General features: G+C 38.8%; 1 protein-coding gene across 6 annotated transcripts; it reads left to right on the top strand.

The window, feature by feature from the left end:
• Positions 1-1,577: 1,577 nt before the first annotated feature.
• fosl2 (FOS like 2, AP-1 transcription factor subunit) lies at positions 1,578-11,859 on the top strand. Of its 6 annotated transcripts, none has more exons than XM_081394010.1 (5): positions 1,578-1,772; positions 2,111-2,203; positions 5,770-6,024; positions 6,715-6,822; positions 8,892-11,859. In XM_081394010.1, the coding sequence occupies exons 3-5, from the start codon at positions 5,785-5,787 to the stop codon at positions 9,435-9,437; spliced, it is 894 nt and encodes a 297-aa protein (XP_081250136.1). In that variant the 5' UTR covers positions 1,578-1,772; positions 2,111-2,203; positions 5,770-5,784; the 3' UTR covers positions 9,438-11,859. The 6 variants fall into 6 exon arrangements, with proteins under 6 accessions (XP_081250136.1, XP_081250135.1, XP_081250133.1 ...); XM_081394009.1 differs by having other exon boundaries at positions 6,703-6,822; XM_081394008.1 differs by having other exon boundaries at positions 1,593-1,772; positions 1,986-2,203.
• The last annotated feature ends 9,155 nt before the right edge of the window (positions 11,860-21,014 follow it).

Raw genomic sequence — 21,014 nt, 5'->3', positions numbered from 1 at the left:
GCACACACCAATATGATAAATGTCTTCTTTCGATTCAGCTATTTAATTGAAGTAATCGATAGTATGAGACTAGAACTCGCAGCATTAATTTAGCCATATAATTCTCTCTTCCCCTGTTTAATAAGTAGAGATCAGAGCTGTGCCAGACAGCGAGTGACGTTCACGGTCCCCGGGAACGCGCGTCACTCCTGTTCTTGTTCTTTTCCATAATGCTCATCATCAGATCCGATGGCAGAGAAGTAGCCTATAGAGAAACTCACAAGACAACCAATGACAGATAACATAATGGAGGCATAAAGCATTAGGTGTAATGCAAATATAACTATTTGGGTGTATCATAGTCTGTGATTTAATATTATTATTGTTGTTACAATAAGTATTAGGCTACATTAATTCCGTATTTACGCCAATAAAAGTAGCCTATTCTGGCAGCCTACTCGTGTATTGTTGTAGCGTTGGTTATAGGATCTATACTAATAGGAAAAATGATGGGTATTTCCTGTGCACCAATGTTCATCAGTCCTCTTTTACTCAACTCGGAATAAATCCACTCATTCTGAAACGGATTGTTACTGCAGTCAAGTGTTTATTTCCACTTTTTCCTGTTTATCATGGTATGCGTTATGCTAAAAAAAAAAAAAATGGTAATAATTATTGGTATAACCATACTGTTGTAAAATTAGTTATATCCACAAAATTATATTTCTAAAAATGTAATAGCCTATACATTTATATATCTACGATACCTACTGGACCCCACTTGAACGGAATCAAACTCAACTAAAAGTGTTCAATTGATAATTCCCCTCCCCCACTAAACTTTATTGTACCACTGGCGACATCTATCTGTTCTTTGGGCAATAATGATGAGTTTTATTTCATCTGGAGAGAACATTGAGTATGAAGAGCTTTTGTGGTAGGCTAAATGGGTTGAAAAACAGTTATGATGCATCAAAGATTTGTTATCAAGGAAAAATACAAAAATATTAAATTTATTAAAGAATCTGTATTTCGAACTGCCAAAAAAAGTGTGAGAAAAAAAAACTCCACGATGAAGCAATTGCACTAACATGCTCGCACTTTAGAACGCGCACAGCCTATGGTTCAGAGAGCAACATCCGGCCACTTTCTGAAACCACGAGCACCTCTGCAAGCTCTCGCCGTGTTCCGAGCTCGTAGGAACCGTATACATGTCCACAGACCACCCAGTGAAAGTTAAAGGTGGGGAAAGAGGGGAGGGAATCCCTGACGCGTCTTTACCGTGCCTTTACCAAGGAAACCCATGCGCGTGTGCTCTGACGCAACTGCCCATTTTTGGAAACATGCGTCAATGGTAGAAACCAACTGTGGAATAGGGGTGGACGCTACAAACAAACAAGTTTAAAACAAATTAATACACCTTAAACAATTTCTCCTTTGCTGAATTTAATTTCTCGTTGAACATTTAAGCCCTAAAGCTTCATAAGCTCTTCAGGGAATAGTAACGTCTGGCATAATGACCCAAAACATACATTAGGAAACCCCCATTTTGCGTTGTGTCTTAACAAGGCTGTGACGCGCAGACGCAGGTTGGCGTTGATAAGCGGAGCATTGGAGTAGAATAGAGCCATTGAAGTGAGTCATCTGTCGACTGACGGGACCTGTAGAAGTAGCACTGAAGTTCACCTAGTCGCCAAAATCAGTTCAACAAAGTCCAGAGCGGTACACTCATCCCTGCGTTGAGTCACTGCTGTGGGGACAGGACTAAACCTGCAAGAGTTCACTGAAGAAAAGTAGGTGCTTCACAGATTTTTCATTTTCCATCTGGTTCTAGCAGAACATCTCAGTAGCGATGAGTATTACACATTAGTTTTACACGGGAACATCAATTTATTGGACTATTAAAGAGACTACAGAATTTGAGATCGCTAACTTCTCTAATAGGCTAACAGAATATTATGCCTGGATTTATCATTAAAGTAGCCTATCTTGGATATCATTTTTAGATCAGGTGAAAAGGAATCGCTTTCGTTTGGAAGTGTTTTTTTTGTGCCACTGAAGACACTGATCGTGTGGGAATTCATTACCAAGCTTCTGAAATTTCCTCCTGTTTCCCTGGATCATGTACCAGGATTACACCGGGACATACGACACGTCCTCCCGCGGCAGCAGCAGCTCACCGGCGCACCCGGACACCAGCCCCATCCCCGCCTCCAGCTACCAGGTGCCCGAGTCTCCGTCTCCACACACACCTCACATCAACGGGTTTACATGAACAGGCCTACCGTGTTATCACTATTAATCCCAAACTCTAAAAAATACTGGGTTGTTTCAACCGTTGGTTTAATTTTCTGACGGTTGGGTTTGTCCGTATATTTGGGTTGAAACAACACAGCATTTTTTAGAGTGTAACAATATGCACTTAATAGCTTATCTTCTTTACATTACAGTGCTCACACTACATTACACATTCTTCATGTTATTGCAGTAAACATAGTAGTGTGTAATTACAAGCAGCGCCGCAAAATAATAACACATTCGCACAGATTAAAGTCATGCATAAACTGCGATGTAAAATGAGAGCAAACTTTTTATATATCGAGGACTTGCAGGTTGTCGTTTTCATCATGCAGTGGCCTTGTGTGCATGTACAATACAAGCAATACAAGTGTTCTGCATAAAAACCGGACATTCGGTTATTGCATGTCGGGCTATGCGCGCTATAAGCAGCCTATAAAAGTATATAATACCTGTTTGTGTGTGTGTCACATTTTTATTGCTGTGTTTTAAAATCATATCTGATCATTATTTTTGAAAAGAAAGTGCATGGAGGACACATACGCATCTTCGCGCAAAACGCGTAAAATCCTCTCAGAGGAATCCGTCTCGCCCTCTTAATAAATGATTCCCAGAAGGGATTTCTTTTTTGCTTCCTGCAATCTATCGTTTTGGAAAGATAGCGCACATGTTGGCACTCATAACATTATGTTTCCGTGGAATTAGGCAGATAAGGGCAGCAGTGGCGTGGGTGGCGTGCGTAATGTGAAATAAACCCACGGAGACGAGAGTCAGTGCGCGCGCAGTGGCCGCAGAATGCCACACTTCCGGGACTTCCACATAGCGCTTGTGCTTCACTAACCTTCAGAACATGTGCAGTTGCCATTTAGTTTATCTGAAAATACCTTTCATTTATCCGTAGTTGAACTGTAAAGTTTAGGCTGGAGAAAAGAACGACAATTCAGATTTCGAGTAGGCTATATGGCAAACGTAAAAAAAATCTCTCTCTCTTTCTCTAAACATATATGACCAATATATGCGCTTTACACAAACTTTGGGCTTATACTTTTTTATGAACTGACTAGAATTGCCAAATATGGTGAATTAAATGATATGGCAGGAGACTAAAAGGGTTGCGCATTAGGATGTTCCTGTTTGATTACTTTATTAGTAATTATACTTCAATAAATGCATGTATTTTATGGAATTTATGCGACTTTCTGCATGGACAAAAAAAAAAAACTCACTAACTCGCAAATTGGTCCATGTTGAAAAAAATATAGTAAAAAAAACTCTATCACACTTTATTTAAAGCTTGTAAGATACTAAATTCTATCCTTATGTCATGCAACTCACTTTATAATCATTTGTATGTTATCGTAGATGTTAATCACAGTTGTTTTTATAATAATTAGCTCCATGTTTATGGTTACAGCTACTGTTAGATTAACTCTTAGGTAGACTATCTGAAGCCTCGATGAGTGTTGCATTAAAATGGATTATAATGTTTCCAGTGAAGTGCATCTCATCTTCATGGAGTGTTTTAGGTCATTTCCCCCCCGATCTGGTTCTTCTCAGGGAATGAATAAGAGCTTGTGTACCGGGTCAGTTTGGCAGCTTGTTCCCCAGACGCTGGTATTTTAATCACATCTGGAAGGTTTAACTTGCTCCTGTCAGAAATTCCCGAGCATCATCTTGTCTTGTAGGGTTGCTGTTTAAACTCGTGGAATAAACTGCCCCCTTTCGATCCCAGCATGTAGAGTTTTGACTCCTTCGGGGGAAATCAAGTGGAAGGGATTCGGGTGAATTTCAAGAGAAGATAAAGCGCTACTTCTCAACACAACAGAGGATGATTCACCGTGTTTATGTGGATCTTCCCGGTCCTTCGTCATGGATGAAATGGGAAACAAACGCATCAGTTCCTGGTAGTTAGTGGAGGCTTTCGCAATATGCTGTGGGAAACGATTATCTACTACCGTGTTAAAACAACACTACACCTTCAGTGTAAATACTACTTTAAGAACACCGAATCGCAGCTTTTAAGCTGTAAAATAATGCTTGTTTTTCATTCACGAAATGATCGCTGTTATTTCCCGTAATTCATTCGCCTCCAAATGATTTGCGGTAAACTCTATCTGTAACATGAAGTCAGTTTCCCGTTAAAATCCCACCAGAAATGTGTTGAATGGAATGGAATGTGGAGGATGGAATGTGTTGGCACGAGATCCCAGTTCTGCTTCCCGGCTGAGGGGAACTGAAGAGCAGTCTCATATTCTGATTCAGCATTTGTCAGACTACACATGTTAAAATCATATCATTCGTGTGTATTTTTCCATCGAATATTCGGGCAACGCTTGCTTGTAAGTCATTCCCTATCGCTGTACTATTTTCCATAGCCTATCAGAAGTTCAAACGTTTCCAAAAATGACTAGCCCTACAAAGTTAAATGATGTTAAACGTTTATTAATTGCCATTAAACATTCTAACTTTATTTAAAACGGAGCATTCATTAATTGTAGTAATGGTAATTAATGTTAATTAGCAATTCAAATAGTTGTTAATGTATTATATTAATGTATTAAGTACAGAGTAATATTAAGTAACTACATGTACTTTGGTTAGGACTTACTATATACAGTAGGTTAGTAATTTATAGTTATTACTTTTGTAACTACATGTAACATCTGTAACAATGACACTAAAATAAAGTGTTACCAGTGTTTCTTATATGTAAGTTATAATTGTGTTCAGTAGGTAAATACAAAATAATTACACAATGCAGTCAAAAAACTCGAATTTAAATGGTTGCCTATGATTAGATTATTGCATAGAAATCTGTTCATCCAACAGCAAGAAAACAGTAGGAATTCAAGTTAAGGCAAATTTAAGTTTAATACTGAGGTTTTATTAAACTTAATGTAATATTTGCAAATTTTTCATTTCTAAGTTTACAGACAACCTTAAAAGTTAAAAGACAGTTTGCATTAAAGACATGCAATAACAAAACAAAACGTTCAGCGTTTTATTTAGATTTTCTCATTAATGATGTATTCTTAGATGTCGCATGCACTTCTAATAAGAGGCTTGTTTCTTGAACGACACAGATCTGTTGAATGCCCACACAGCGGTGATACTGTGGCCCGTTGCATCACCACGGCTATTATTTAAGCCTGGTCTGCTTCTGTCAGGGAGGGTTGTGGGCTTTCCCATGATTCACCGTGAGTGTGTCACCCTGTCGCTCTGGGGGTCAAGCAGTCAAGAGGGCGCAGAGCGAGGCGGCACGCGCAATGATTCATTAGTATGTGATGATGGGAATTTGTAAGATGGCTAAAAAGTGGGTGGCTAGGGGGACTGCAGTAACAAAGACCAAAAATGAATCACACAGTGTGTTTAATGTACGGTGAAAGTCAGAGTCTTCTTAATCCACAGTTTCTTCATAAATGTTTGCACTTCAGTTGTGACATCACCATAAAAGAATGGCTTAATCCTAATGCTTTTCTTTCTTCTCCACAGAAGTACAGAGTAGACATGCCTGGCTCTAGCAGTGCCTTTATTCCAACGATTAATGCCATAACCACCAGTCAGGACCTGCAGTGGATGGTTCAGCCCACAGTGATCACATCCATGTCTAACCCGTACTCTCGGCCTCACCCGTACGGCCTGTCTGTGTCCAGCGGCCCGAGTCTCCTCGGACACACGGCTCTCACGCGGCCCGGGGTCATCCGCTCCATCGGAGACGCTCGAGGTCGACGCAAGCGAGATGAGCAGGTTCGTCTTGCACTTTTCAACGTATAGTACAAAAACACTTTGGTAACACTTTACAATAAGGTTCATTAGTACATGCATTAACTAACATGAACCAACAATGAGCAATACATTTGTTACAGTATTTATTAATCTTTGTTAATGTTAGTAGTTAAAACTACTTTGTTCATGTTAGTTCACGGTGCATTAACTAATGCTAACAAATACAACCTTTGATTTTAATGACATATTAGTTAACGTTGAAATGAATTTAACTAAGATTTATAAATGCTGAAAAGAAGTATTGTTTATTCTTAGTTCATGTTAACTAAGGTAACTAATGTTAACCAATGAACCTTATTGTAAAGTGTTACAAACACTTTTTTAACATCTATTAAATCATTGAATAATGACACTGTTGTGTTTTTAGAGCTGCTTTACAGCTAAAATGTGTTTCATACTTTTGCAACATTAATGTCTTGTTATCTTGTTTATTACTGTGAAGCTTCTTTGAAACAATCTTTAGGGTGAATTCAGGTTGATTTGGACAGTTTTTCCAAGTCATCTCAATGGCGAAAAGTGTCCCAATCACCCTGACTTTAAGCGCTATATAAATAAATGATTGTTTATCTGAGATGCAAGGATTGATTTTTTTTACATCACAAAGATTTCTGACAAACAACTGGGAAATCTCACTCCTAGTTCTATCTGCAGCTCACCCCAGAGGAAGAAGAAAAACGGAGAGTCAGGCGAGAAAGAAACAAACTAGCTGCGGCAAAATGTCGGAACCGCAGAAGAGAACTGACCGATATGCTGCAAGGGGTGAGTTTTCTAATGCCTTTACAAACACGCAAGCATTCTCTAACTTTACTAGCACAATGGGGAAACTTGTTTACCGAACACCCCAAATGAAATGCCCACAAATATTGCACTCATTTCCATGCAATTCTCAGTGGTTAAAAGCTGAAGACACCCTAAAAAGACACTCTTTACGACCACAGAAGACCAGTGTTGTCTGGCGGGCTTGGGAATGCCCCGAGTCCCAGACAATGCTGGCTGTAATTGAACTACATAGCTTTCTAATGGCATCTCTCAGGCTGTCAGACCTGAAACACGAGGGAAGAATGTGCTACAGGGGGTTGGAGGGAAGCAAACATCTGATATTGTTGGAGGAAGAAACCGCAGCTAACCATCAAACCCCACTCACTGCATTTTTTTCCCTCTTCCCTTCCCCCACTCTCTTCATTCCTCACCAAATAAGGAACTGTATCTCCTGTGACAATAACGAGAGCCTTTCTTCTAATGAGTTTCTTTCTTTGTAAATTTAGCATTTGCTTTCATTTTGGTTTCATTCTTCCTCATAGCCAAATTAATGAGGCTTATCTTTGACAGTCTAGTCACATCAGTCTTTGAACTTTCTGCAGGCTTGGACGATTGTTTCGAAACACTTGTTTTTTGTGTCAGGCGTTCCATGTGAACAGCTTAAATTTATTTGGGAAATACTTGCTTGTGTTTATAGGTGGGCGTTCCTTTTATAGTGCTACAGTGTTCTGAGAATTCAATCTGAAAAACGTTCACGATTTAAAGGTCTCATGGCATGAAAATCTCACTTAATGAGGTTTTTTAACATTAATATGAGTTCTCCTAGCCTGCCTACGGTCCCCCAGTGGCTAGAAATGGCGATAAGTGTAAACCAAGACCTGGGTATCCTGCTCCAACTTTGAGAAAATGAAAGCTCAGATGGGCCAATCTGGAATCTTCCCTATATGTCGTCATACGGGGAAAGGTTACCTCCCCTTTCTCTGCTTTGCCCCGCCCAGAGAATTTGGCCCGCCCATGAGAAAATGAGCTACGCCCATGCGAGCGCGATATTGGTTTTTCCTTGAGAAACAGCACGGCTTGCAAACAGTTGCTCAGTGTTTGGATGTACAAATGAACACAAAAGTATTTTTTTAGTTCCTTCTTCCGAGTTTCTGAAGAACCAGTGGGTTAATTTTATTTTCTCTGGAAATGCACCAGAGTACAGTCTTCTCTAAACTACAAAGATTACTGATATAGATGCTAATACAGCTTTAGAACTATAGCAAATCAGAGCAACATGAAAAGCCAACAATGTAGGCTAGCGTTATAGTTACATGATAATAACTGTAACAGCATACATAAACAAACCAACTAAAGTACCGTATCCAGACACAATATTTTAAACTAAGATTCTGGGTCAAACTGGAAAGCTTGAATGATTGCGTTTCTACGAGCCATTGCGATACATCCACTCACTGTAAACATTAGCCAGCAAGAACCAATGAGGTTTGCTTTTGGGCGTCAAGCAGGTTCGGTTGAGCTTCTGTTTATGTTCACTGATCAATGTTTTTATTAATATTTGAAGTGTCAATGTGGTAGTTGCGTAGCTGTCAATGAAGGGACAGAAATGTCTCAGATTTCATCAAAAAGATCTTCATTTGTGTTCTGAAGATGAACGAAAGTCTAATAGGTTTGGAACGACATGAGAGTGAGAAACTAATGTCAGAATTTTCATTTTTGGGTGAACTAACCGTTTAACCAGCGCGAGGGGGATCAACCTGTGGGAACCCTTTAATAGCAACCCAATTATGCAGGAAAACCACATACTTGGCAACCCTGGCGCAGCCCTCGTATAGGCTTACGTTAAAGACCTGAATATCATATAGACATTTTGGGAAGGGGTCTTTTGACTAGGGTTAGGAACCAGTTAGAAACCACTTAGAGCACCACTACATAAAATGCAGCATAATCATTCTTTAGAATGAGGCATTTATATAGCGCTTTCATATGTACTACTGTACACCCAAAGCGCTTTACAATCATATCACGGGTCTCTCCTCAACCACTTTGTATTTCTTTTTTCATTCAAGGAAACCGAGAAGTTGGAGGAGGAGAAGGCCGACCTGCAGAAAGAAATCGAGACCCTGCAGAAGGAAAAGGACAAGTTGGAGTTTATGTTGGTGGCCCACAACCCCGTGTGCAAACTTCCCCTCGAAGAGCGCCATCAAAACCTGCACTCCCAGCAGTGTGCGCCCCTTCCTCTGACCATGCGCTCCAACCTGGGGCCCCGGGGCCCGATGCATGCTCTCAACCCAGTGGTGGTCAAACAGGAGCCTTTGGAAGATGATGACGATGAGGATGAAGCAAAAACCCAGCATTCAGTCATCAAGCCCATCTGTCTAGGTGGTGGCATGTATTGCTCTGACGGAGACAGTCTGAACACTCCTGTGGTGGCCGCTTCCACCCCGGTGTCCACCCCGAACCACTCCAGCCTCATCTTCACGTACCCCAGCATGCTGGAGCCCGAGAGCCCATCGCCCTCGTCCGAGTCCTGCTCCAAAGCCCACCGGCGGAGCAGCAGCAGCGGCGACCAGTCCTCGGATTCGCTCAACTCTCCCACCCTGCTGGCGCTGTGAAGGACAACTGGACTTTCCTCGTTCCCGTGGGTCTCCAGAGCGCGCTCGGCTAGGGGTTTGAGCGGGACTCCTCCCTCAAACTAGCTGAGAACCCTCAAGGGCTAATTTGCTCGTTTGATTTAAACGTTTCAGAAGAGAGTTTTCGTTGTCGTCGTTTAAATGTACGTGCGAATTCCACTTTGCTGTTTTCGTGGTGAGGTTTTGTAATGAAGAGGAAAGATTGCGTCGGTGCAAGTCGACCGCCTGTTCAGAAGACCTTGATATTTCCTGACGAATAAGAAACGGGGATTGCTTGAAAATTGCATTCTTGATAGGTACAGAATCAGACATTGGACACTACGCCCTCAAAACGTCATTATCCTTGTACTTGTGACGTGTGGATATTGTCCCATTGTGTTTTGTCTCTTGCTGTTTATAATATTTAGGGTTCACTGGATGAGCCTGACTGCTGAGTGTCGAAAGAACCATCCTGTATAATAAAATGCTGACCTTTGTTGATATTTTGTATATGCGGCACAAGCACTAAGATAATTTGCCAAATTTACATAGCTTTTGTTATGTAAAGTAAACAGAAAAAAAAAAAACTTTATAGCATCAGCGAATCTACTGTCAGGGATTTTTTTTGTCTGTGTCAGAGTGAGCCATACAAGCATTACTAGAAGCAATTGCACACAGAATATAACGGTGTACATGAGGGAAACTCCAGCCATATTAGGCTCTGCCTCTAACCCTGACATGGCAATACCGCTTTTGTATTGGCGCACACTGTGGTTTTCAAATAATAAAAAAAGAAAGGAGCAAACTATGTATTACTTTTATAAAATGTACTTTTATGTCTCGACTGGCCCTTTTTTCAGGGTACGGTTTAAAGCGAATCAATGATATCAGCCACACGAGCACTTCTCCCTGAAACACTGGCTGGCTTTGATTGCCGCACTTGAGAACAGATGCACTTTGTCAGCAACATTACAATCGAGTAAGACACCATTCCTTACAGTGATGGAGTAAACAGGGAATGCAGAGTGATATTGAAAGTTTGACGCAAATGCATCAGACGCTGAAGAATATATACAAATCGCAATATTTTTTTGAAAAACATTCCTTGGGAAAAGGAGCGATCTGGAGGTCACCGTTGCCTCAGTCAGATCATAACTGAAGGTGAATGGGAGTATTTTGTTGTACAGTACGCAGCGAACGGATACAAAAACAAATGTGGCTTCTATTTGAAGGACTTTGTTGCTTATTTATGTCAGGAACTTTCAAGGATCTAAGAGACGAGTTCAGTGTTTGTTAAATCGAGTGTGAGAGATTCTAGTTGCAAAAAACAATTTAATACCAAAAAAAAAAAAAGAAAAAAAAAAGGAAAAAAAAAGAAAGATGTTTATGGACAGTGTGCTGTAAACTGTTCTCTGTCGGTCTTTGAACCCTGTGTATTTTTGAGCAAGCCATCTGTACAGCTTTCTGCACATGTCCTGCTTATCGGTCTGTATTTTCTCTCTTTTTTATTGCTTTAACTGTTGAAAGACAGAAAACAACCTACAAAAACAGCAATATGTAAAGCAGTGTTTGTTCCTTTGGTAATTTAAATTTATTATAATGATAATAAAAACATTTCCAAAGTGGTATTTTTTGGATAGTCGTATTTTGCTTGTGCATTTATTTATTTGTGCACAGTGTTTTGGGTTTGTTGGATATCTCATTGTTGCGATGTGGTGCTTCTGTGTTCAACCAATCACAAGACGGTTGAATGAACCTGCTTTATGCATCAGTTATTCATTCATCTCTCATTTCTGCACATTATCAAAGATGCAGATTTATTCATCTTAGCTTTGATAGACAGTTTTGCTTTATGTCAGTGACAACATAAGACATCGATAATATTTGTTTTGATAAATACATAAAAGCATTATTTCATAAATGGGGATGAAGAAGTAAAGGAAACATGAAGCATGTACATTCATTATGTACAGTTTTGAACTTCCTGTTCATAGGTCATCGATGCTTTTAGCTGTAGTTCTGGTTATCAAGATTTAGCAAGCTGCACTTTATGTAAAATAAATAAATAAATAAATAAACGTGTATGTTAGGATACTAATTTGGGGGTTTAATTTCACTTGAAAAGTCACTCTATACACATACATTTCAAATGTCCAGACTGATGTTTTGGTTAAAGGTGCATTCATTACCTTGCATTATTATTATTATGAATGGATGACCCATTGTCTCATTTCACCTGATCAAGTTTTGTATTGATTATGTACGAGGTTGAAAGTGATTTGCCAGGTTTGAGATTTTGGTAAGAGTTGAGTCCATTTAAAAACATTGATGGCTGTTTTGCAGTTGTGTGTTGAGCTTTAGGCCAAATTCATGTGTATGTGTGGAAATCTTTTATTTTGAAATAAATATATCGGTTTACATCGGAGATGTGTATTCTGTGTACAGAATTATTGCACATTATAAACTATTATTGTGATCAAATTACATTTTCTCATTTCATATACATCGCTTTAAGAATTACGCTTTTTCAATTAATTCTCAGCTCCATGACTCACTGCTAAAATTACTTGAACACTTGAAAATAAAATAAAATAGTTTACTGGTAGAATATCAGATAGATATAGATAGATTACAGTAACATGAACTAAAAATGTTCATTTTATCAATCTTAATCTTAGTTAATGTTAATCTCAACATTTACTTATACATGAATAAAGTCATAAGTTGTCCCGAACTAACATGAACTAAAAATGAACTCTTGTATTTTTATTAACTAATGCTAAGATAGATAGATAGATAGATAGATAGATAGATAGATAGATAGATAGATAGATAGATAGATAGATAGATAGATAGATAGATAGATAGATAGATAGATAGATAGATAGATAGATAGATAGATAGATAGATAGATAGATAGATAGATAGATAGATAGATAGATAGATAGACATTAGCCCTATGTTGAACTGTGTTATGTACTCAATAGTTGATTTCAACACTGAAATTTTGCAGTGTTTCCGGTAAATGCTGGTTTGAGCAACAATTACTTTAGAAAGTGCTAATTCTATGGTAAGACTGAAATGATGTGGTAAAACAACGAAATTAAGTTACTTAATGTAAGTCAAGGATGGCTATACCAGTGACCTAAGTTCTGAATTTTATGTATTTTATTTAAATTACTAATACTGATAAGTCTAATGTCGGTTTAAGGAAAATCCAGTACTCCCTCATGCAGTGCTCATATAACATTTATATATTATTGGCCATATATACTGTATATTGGCCTATATTGCACTTAAGGACAACAAAATGGTATTTGAAATCGTTAGCCTCATAGCATAATTGCCTAAGTCCTTTTTTTTTTTTTAAATAGGACTTAGGCAATGCTATGAGGCTAACGAAATGTATTAACAGCCATCAGGCAAAATGTCACACTACACAATGGAGTTATACTGCCACTTAGTGGTTAAAGAGTGATACATATATTTATGACATTATTTGACATTTTTCTATGTTCAGCATTGCTGTTTACAATCAATACATTTAAGTTTTTAAAGGTAGGCCTATATATTCAAATGCAATTAGAATTATTATAAACATATTAGGAATGGTTCTTTGGAAATATGAAAGCTTACTGAATATTTGTATTAAAGCATAAATAGCATGACGATATGAGAGTCAGTCAGGTGATTTCTTCAGAGAAACCCTCACTGGTGTGTGTGGATGTAGTCAGGAAATGTTTCAGGTTTAACTCTTCGGCTTCACTGTCTTAGATAAAGCTAGGGTAGGAAATGTTTTTCATAAGCACTTTCTGTTATAGGCTGTGGTAGATTTTTCTTACGTAGATATTAATACATTTATTAAATATTAATATTCTGAAAATATGAACTGTTTTAGGCCTACTAGTATTATTTATTTATACGGTGATATTATTGTAGCCTATTATTTATTTATTAAGTCATATTTACCAAGTATCAGATATTCAGTTTTGTTTGTTTATGTGTAGAACCATAGACAGTATAAGAAATGGACACAGCGACCCGATTGGATTCAACGGAGAAAAGTGAAGTCAATTAAAAGCACTCACTTCCTGATGGCTAAGCGTACTGCGCAGACTCAAACTGAGCTTGACGACGTAGATGTGACGTGAGCAAACTGTCTGTCTGTCTTCTAGTAGCTGTGCCAAATCTGAATCATTCCCTTGAATGATTGACGGAGAGCGTGAGTAGGAGCTGTGAGCTAGGAGCAGGAGAAACTTTTGCTAAGTATTCTGATTAATTATTTTGTCATTTTGCCTCCACGTCCCCCCGATTGCTCGCGAGCTTCTCCTCCTGTCCATACGGTAATCTCTCTACTGTGCGACAGAGATTCGCGTGGTTATGACGCAATCGTTAGCCTATTTTTACAAAAACTGCTTCTACGGGGCCATAGCGTAAGACACAAGGTAACGGAGCCTTTTATGCATTTTCATGTTTCTTTAGAAATAAATAATGGACAAATGGAGTCTTTAAACGCATCAGATGTAAAGTTATTTGCTGTCAAAGTGACGCCAAAATGAATGGGAGTCAATGGAACGCTAACAGCGGGTGGGGGTCCGCTAATCAATGGCGGCGCCCGGGGAAGCTTCAATGTTTTCCGGAACACTGTAGAACATAGGTGTAACGGTCACCAGCTGGAGTGCCCTTGAGAGCCACCAGAGGGCACTCCACACCAGACTATTATCACTCCCTCACAAACTACATTTCCCATAACTCACTGCCCGGACTCATTATCACCCCCTCCCCCCTGATTTATTTATTTATTTATTTATTTATTTATTTATTTATTTTCTTCTCACTGTTAATGTCTGTAACCTTTCATTTGCAATAATAAAAAGACCTGAGCAGACATTTGTCCATTGCCTGGGTATAATATAAAATATGTATCTTTCTCTGTCTGAATTTACTTGTGCAGAGACAACTGTCACACAGACAGTTAATTCATTATTCATAAATTGTTTGGATAGTGACAGTATGAACAGCAAAAGTGACACTGAGTTGAGTGCAGTGCTTATGGTGGAGGGAGAGTAATAAAGTAAACTGCAACAGAATAGTCTGGGGTGGTAAAAATAGTTTCTGGTGGTTATTGTTCAGTGAACTGTTACTAGTTTTAGTGCAGTGTTGTGCTTATTGGACTGGGGATATAGAGGAGCACCCTGCAACACTGCAGTTTGGGGTGGGTGAAGGAAGGATTACAATAGATTTTTATTGAGAAACAGAATTATTTCAAGTGTGTTGGGGTTTAGACGATTCCTCTTCTCGCACAAAATCTCTCTAGCCTTGGAAAAGATCCTTTCACAAGGAACAGAGGATGCAGGGGAACATAAAAATGCCAGTGCCAGCTGGTATAAATGAGGATACTGCTTCTGTTGAGCCCAGACAGGGGAGGATTTCCTCTTTCTTGCTAGTCCGTTACCAGGAAAAAGGAAGAGGTCACAAAAAGCAAACAAATCCAAAAGGGCAATCCAAATCAAAAAGCAGTCCAGTCCAGATCCAAAAATCCAAAGCAATCCAAATAATATTAATGTAACAAGACTATAACATAGCTACTATAATTAATAATAACAATATAGCCTACTATAACTACTCAACCTGATAATGTAATAATATACAGCCCTAAAACATATATGACACAATAACGACAATGACAATGATAGTTAACTCTCTGACTCTCTGACACTACTACAACTGCTTCTACTACTGCTGACAACACCCACAAGGTGGCGCAAGTTTCGAACCCCCTTTTTCCAAAAGCAACACTCAGACCGAACCGATGACGTATCCACACGTATCCAAATAGTATTACAAAAAAGCTGAATTTTCAAAATCATTACTTCAGTGTCACATGATCCTTCAGAAATGTGAAAACAGTTTGCTGCTTAAAGGAGAACTCCGGTCAATTTTAACATTGAGCAAATTTTTTTGTAAATTTGGAGTGCTGTCAGTACAGACAACAATGACAAAAATCGGTGTTGCCTACACCATGTTATCCTCTATTTAAAATTTGCACCCTGTTGACTTCAATGGGGCAAGTTTTAAACCTGCTTTTAGCCTCTTAACATCCTTGATGTGTCATTACAAGTGCACAGGTCATGTGAGTGATTCCTTCAGAGTGATCACGGGTGAATCTGACTGCAGTAGATGTGAAAGATATGAATAAAAATGATGTTATTTCAGCCAGCGCACATACCTGTATTTTCTTCCTGTTTTCGGTCGAAGTCCATAGTAATCGATTGTCGAGTTCACCCGCATAGGTTTAGTTACCTATGATCACGCGGGTGAACTCGACAATCGATTACTATGGACTTCGACCGAAAACAAGTTTTGTTCAATAAATGCAGCAGCAGATGTTGAATATGTCTTCTGTCTTCTTGGTGGGGGAAGGGTCTAACAATGTCTAGCATGTTTCTGATTGGAGGAATAAGACTTGTTGCAACTGTACCCGGTCTCCCCTACCTGGAATCCGAACAATGAGTATAAGGAATCCGAGCATGAAGGCAGATGAGGAACAAGTAGAATCTGAGGCAGAGCATAATTACCCTTTGACTGAGCCACATCACCCTCATCCCAAGTTTATTGAGGTGCAGAAGTTGGCCAACAAGATGCTTCGATTTCAGAGCTGGTTCAATGATTTCCCTTGGTTACACTACTGTCCTAGACTGAAAGGAGTTTTGTGCTTTTATTGCACCAAGGCCTTTTCAAAGCAAACATCTTCACTAGCCAAAAACACAGAGCCAACATTTATTTTGACAGGCTTTAGGAACTGGAAACGGGCTGTGGAGGGTTTTGAGCGACACTCAAGCAGCAAAACACACAACATTGCAGTGACTACGCACATTTATGAGCCAAAATCAATTGATACCCAACTATCCAGTGTTTTGGCAACTGCACAAGAGGAGGCCAGGTCAAACTTACTAAAAATATTAAGCTCTGTTACGTACTTGACCCAACAAGGCCTAGCTTTAAAGGGATAGTTCACCCAAAAATGAAAATTCTATCATTGTTTACTCACCCTCAAGTTGTTCCAAACCTGTATGAGTTTCTTTGTTCTGCTTAACACAAAGGAAGATATTTGGAAGAATGTTTGTAACCAAACAGATCTCGGTCCCCATTGACTACCATAGTATATTTTTTCCCTACTATGGAAGTCAATGGGGACCGAGATCTGTTGATTACAAACATTCTTCCAAATATCTTCCTTTGTGTTCAGCAGAAGAAAGAAACTCATTCAGGTTTGGAACAACATGAGGGTGAGTAATGACAGAATTTTCATTTTTGGGTGAACTATCCCTTTAAGAGGGCATGGAAATGAAGAGGGGAACTTCCACTACCTTCTCCTTCTTAAGGCAGAGGATGATGGTTAAAACGGAACCACAGCTACACCAGCCCTGTCGTTCAAAACTAAATGCTAAGTTTAATGAGCAATACCATCATTCGCAACATTGCAGAGGAAATCCTGGCTTTACCAGTGGTCCAATATTCAGTAATAATTGATGGAGCACAGGACGTAAGTGGCACAGAGCAGGAGTCCATCTGTCTCCGCTATGTTGATTCCGACTTGGAACCACGAGAGGAATTCATTGGCCTCTACAAACTTCTTCCACCACAGGTGAGCAAATTTCTAAGATTTCCTCTGATGTGCTACTCCGTCTGAACCTACCCCTTTCAGGACTGCGTGGCCAGACCTATGATGGAGCAGCTAATATGTCAGGACATCTGTCGGGAGTACAGGCTCACATCAGAAAAGAACAGCCACTTGCTATTTATGTTCACTGTGGGCCTCACTGCGTCAACCTGGTCACGCAAGCAGCTTGCTCAACCCCACCGATTGTGAGGGATGCATTGCAGTGGACCCATGAGTTGGGGTGCTTGTTTGGACAATCAGGCAAATTTAAGACCCTTTTCAAGTCTGTTGCAAAGTCCACAAGTGGTTCCTACATCACACTCAAACCTTTGTGCCCAACACGATGGACAGTGCGCACCCCAGCCATTGACGCCATCCTTGGTCAATATGAGGCAGTCTTGGCTGCACTGGAAGAGATGGCTTCGTCCAACACATCCGACACAGCTTCTAGAGCTAATGGCCTTCATGAGTGGTTCCAAAAGGGCACCACAGTCCTTAGCCTGTTTCTGGCAAAAGAGGTGATGATGGGGTTAGAGGGCCTGAACACTTCACTGCAGGGGAGAGGGAAAACAGTTGGAGGCATGTTAAGTGCAGTGGACTGTGTGAAAAAAACACTTTCAGAGCCAACGAACCGAAGAAGCATTCATCACAGCCTACACCAGTGCAACTGATCTGGTTACATCTTTGGACATCGAACCAATAAAGATGCCACATTTACGAAAGCCACAGAGGAGACACGCTGGCCCAGCTGAGCCCTACGTTCCATCCACAGATCAGGAGTACTACCGTGTACAGTTCTTCCAAGTCCTTGACATTGTAACAACACAGCTGACAAAGCGGTTTGAACAGGGAGGGCTACAGCATCTGGTCAAGCTGGAGAAAGTCCTACTCTTTGGCCAAGTTGATGACGTGGTTGACCTGTATCCAGAGCTGCAGTTCCAGTCCCTAAAGGTGCAGCTGGCCATGTTCACTGCCAATTACACCTACAAAACCTGCTCAGAAGTGACAGAAATCATGAGGAACATGGTTCCCGAGGTCCTTGGTCTCTTCAGTCAAGTTGAGGCACTTCTGCGTTTGTTGCTCGTTGTTCCTGCCTCATCTGCTGAAGCAGAGAGAAGCTTCAGTGCCTTGAGACGCCTGAAGACCTGGCTGCGCTCTTCAATGTCACAAACCCGTCAGTAATAGTGTATTTTGTTTAAGTTACTTTTTTTGGACAATGTACATTGTTTATTTCTGTATCTAAACTGCATTGCATGTTTTATTTTGTGCAAATAAACCTTTAACATTTCTTGGTTCGCTTGATTTTTCAGAACATTTTAACCAAATGCTTTCAATTGGTGGGGACAAAATCAGCCATTTCAAAAAGTGGTGTAATGATGGGAGATGAAAAATGTAAATGATACCTATGCTGGAATCTAATTACCTGGGACGTCTCCAATCGACACTTATTTATAGCTCTGCGTCTGCAGTCGACAACTGGCTTTGAGTTTCCTAACCCTAACTTGTTCCTCTAACTAACTTTCTGCGCAGCAATAATAACCAGACAGACTTCAGACAATGTCCTTGAAATGCTTTAATCACGGCGGCCGGGAGAGTTATCAAGGTAACCCCCCCCCCATTCGCCCCATTCACCCCATTCACCCCATTCACCCTCTGTACTGGCATGCATGAGCAAAATAATCTCGAATCATCAGAAAAAATAATAGAGAAAATGGTTAAGAGATCAGTTGATTACTCAATATCCCATGAGACGATTCTAGAAAGTATATTTTTGATATTGTCATGGTCAGCACTTAAGAGTTTTCCATGGACACAATATTCAGAGAACATTTTTGGTACATTTTGTTCAAGTGTTAGAGTGTTAGGCCTGAAAAAAGGGAAGTAAGCTTTAGATGTTAGAATCATGGTTAGTTTAAAAGATAGTTTACTATCTTATCTATTAAAAATCTATCACAAGGCGTACTGGTTGAAACTCAATAACACAAATCAATAATAAAAGTGTTCTAAATATAATAATTATTTTGTTTTTATAAAAAAATAAAGACTTCTACAACAGGCTTTTGAGAAATGTTTATTTGTTCATCTCTCATCATTGTATTGGATTGCATTATATGTTTATAAAGAGATTTATGCATTATAAAGATCTTTATAAATTATATTAAATACTGCAGTATATTGAAATTACTTTATATGTTGCATTATAAAGAGCTTTGATCAATAAAACTAAGAGTTTACATTTGATCTTCCTAAGATATATTTTTGGAAGATAAAGAGTGACAAGTATGGCCAATTGTTATTAAGATCTCATTGTTTTACATACAAGCTATCCAAATTTGCCACTGCAAGAATTTTACAGACCCGACTATTTGTGTCACGTTGGTTAACAAACAGAGTCTTTATTGAATAAACTGGAAATAAACAATGCAGTTCATGGGTTACCGAGCCCAGGCCCGGCTCCAGAAGCCCGGTTGCTCTAACCTTAATGCACATATCCTAGCAGACTTTTTTGCTATAGTCATTTCAAGAGTGTATTCTGCTTTTGCAGTGTGTAGATGTTAATCAGTGAAGCTGTCTACACCGCACAATAAATCTCTTTACATCGGGTCTACACTTAGAAATTGTTCAAATAAAAGGGATTCGTGAGCTTGCAGAACTCAGCACTGAGCAAAACCCCTGGCGTTTTGAGCGGTGAGTGGATTCTGATTGGCCACTGCGTTCAAGAAATCAACAGATATGGCAGCGATCGGCTACATTGCTCAACACAGCAAAAGAGTCAAGAGACTCTGGCACATGACATGTGAAGACTAGCACTAGGTCAGTACTGTATTTTCCTCATTTAGCTTTTTTTTTTTTTTTTGTCTGGTATTGTTGAAGATTTACAGTACAACCCTTATCCATGTTTGAAGTAATAGTTCACCCAAACTTTTTTTTTTCAACATTTACTGACCCTCGAGTTGTTCCAAACCTGTATGAGTTTCTTTCTTCTGTTGAACACAAAAGAAGATATTTTGAAGAATGTCTGTATCCAAACAATTAGATTGTAGAAAAAAATACTATGGAAGTCAATGGGTGCCATCCACTGTCTTGTTACCAACATTCTTCAAAATATCTTCTTTTGTGTTCAACAGAAGAAAGAAACTCATACAGGTTTAGAACAACATGAGGGTTAGTAAATGATGACACAATTTTCGTTCATTTTTGGGTGAACTATCGCTTTTAATATGGTAGCCTAAAGTAACTGTATGCAGCAAAAGTATAGCCTATTTCAATTGGTGGTTTATTCTTTCCACAACCAATCAATGAGCTTAAATAGAGAATAGCCTTCATAGCAACAGTTTCATGTTTATTTTTCATTATTTCATTATATATTGAATTATTATATTTATTTAGACATTTTTACATATATTAACAAAATTATTATTTTTATTAATAATAGGCGGCCCACAGGTTGAAAACCTCTGTCCTATATCATATAAAACATAAATGTCTGAAACTCAACAAAAACAGATGCAAACTGTTTCATTAAAAAATTTAATAAATTAAAAAATAAATAAATAAATATATATATATATATATATATATATATATATATATATATATATATATATATATATATATATATATATATATATATATATATATGAAGATTTCAGATGCAAAAGCCTCTAAGTGCCATCTGAAATTCTCTTCTAGAATGATCATTTTTATCAAGCTTGTATATTTAGGTTAAGTAATTTCACTTAAATGACAATTAATTGGTAATTTGCATTGCCATTTAAGTGAAATTATTGAACTTAAATATACGAGCTTGATAATATATAATTATATATAATAATTATAACTTATATATATAATTTAAAATGTCAGGCTTTATAGGTTTAAGAAAGTTTCTAAACAGGAGAAAATCTGTTCATCAA

Source organism: Scardinius erythrophthalmus (assembly GCF_964197995.2).
Source record: "Scardinius erythrophthalmus genome assembly, chromosome: 19".
Classification (NCBI taxonomy): Eukaryota; Metazoa; Chordata; class Actinopteri; order Cypriniformes; family Leuciscidae; genus Scardinius; species Scardinius erythrophthalmus.
The sequence above is the reverse complement of the archived record's forward strand: the minus strand, read 5'-3'. Positions and strand labels throughout refer to the sequence as shown.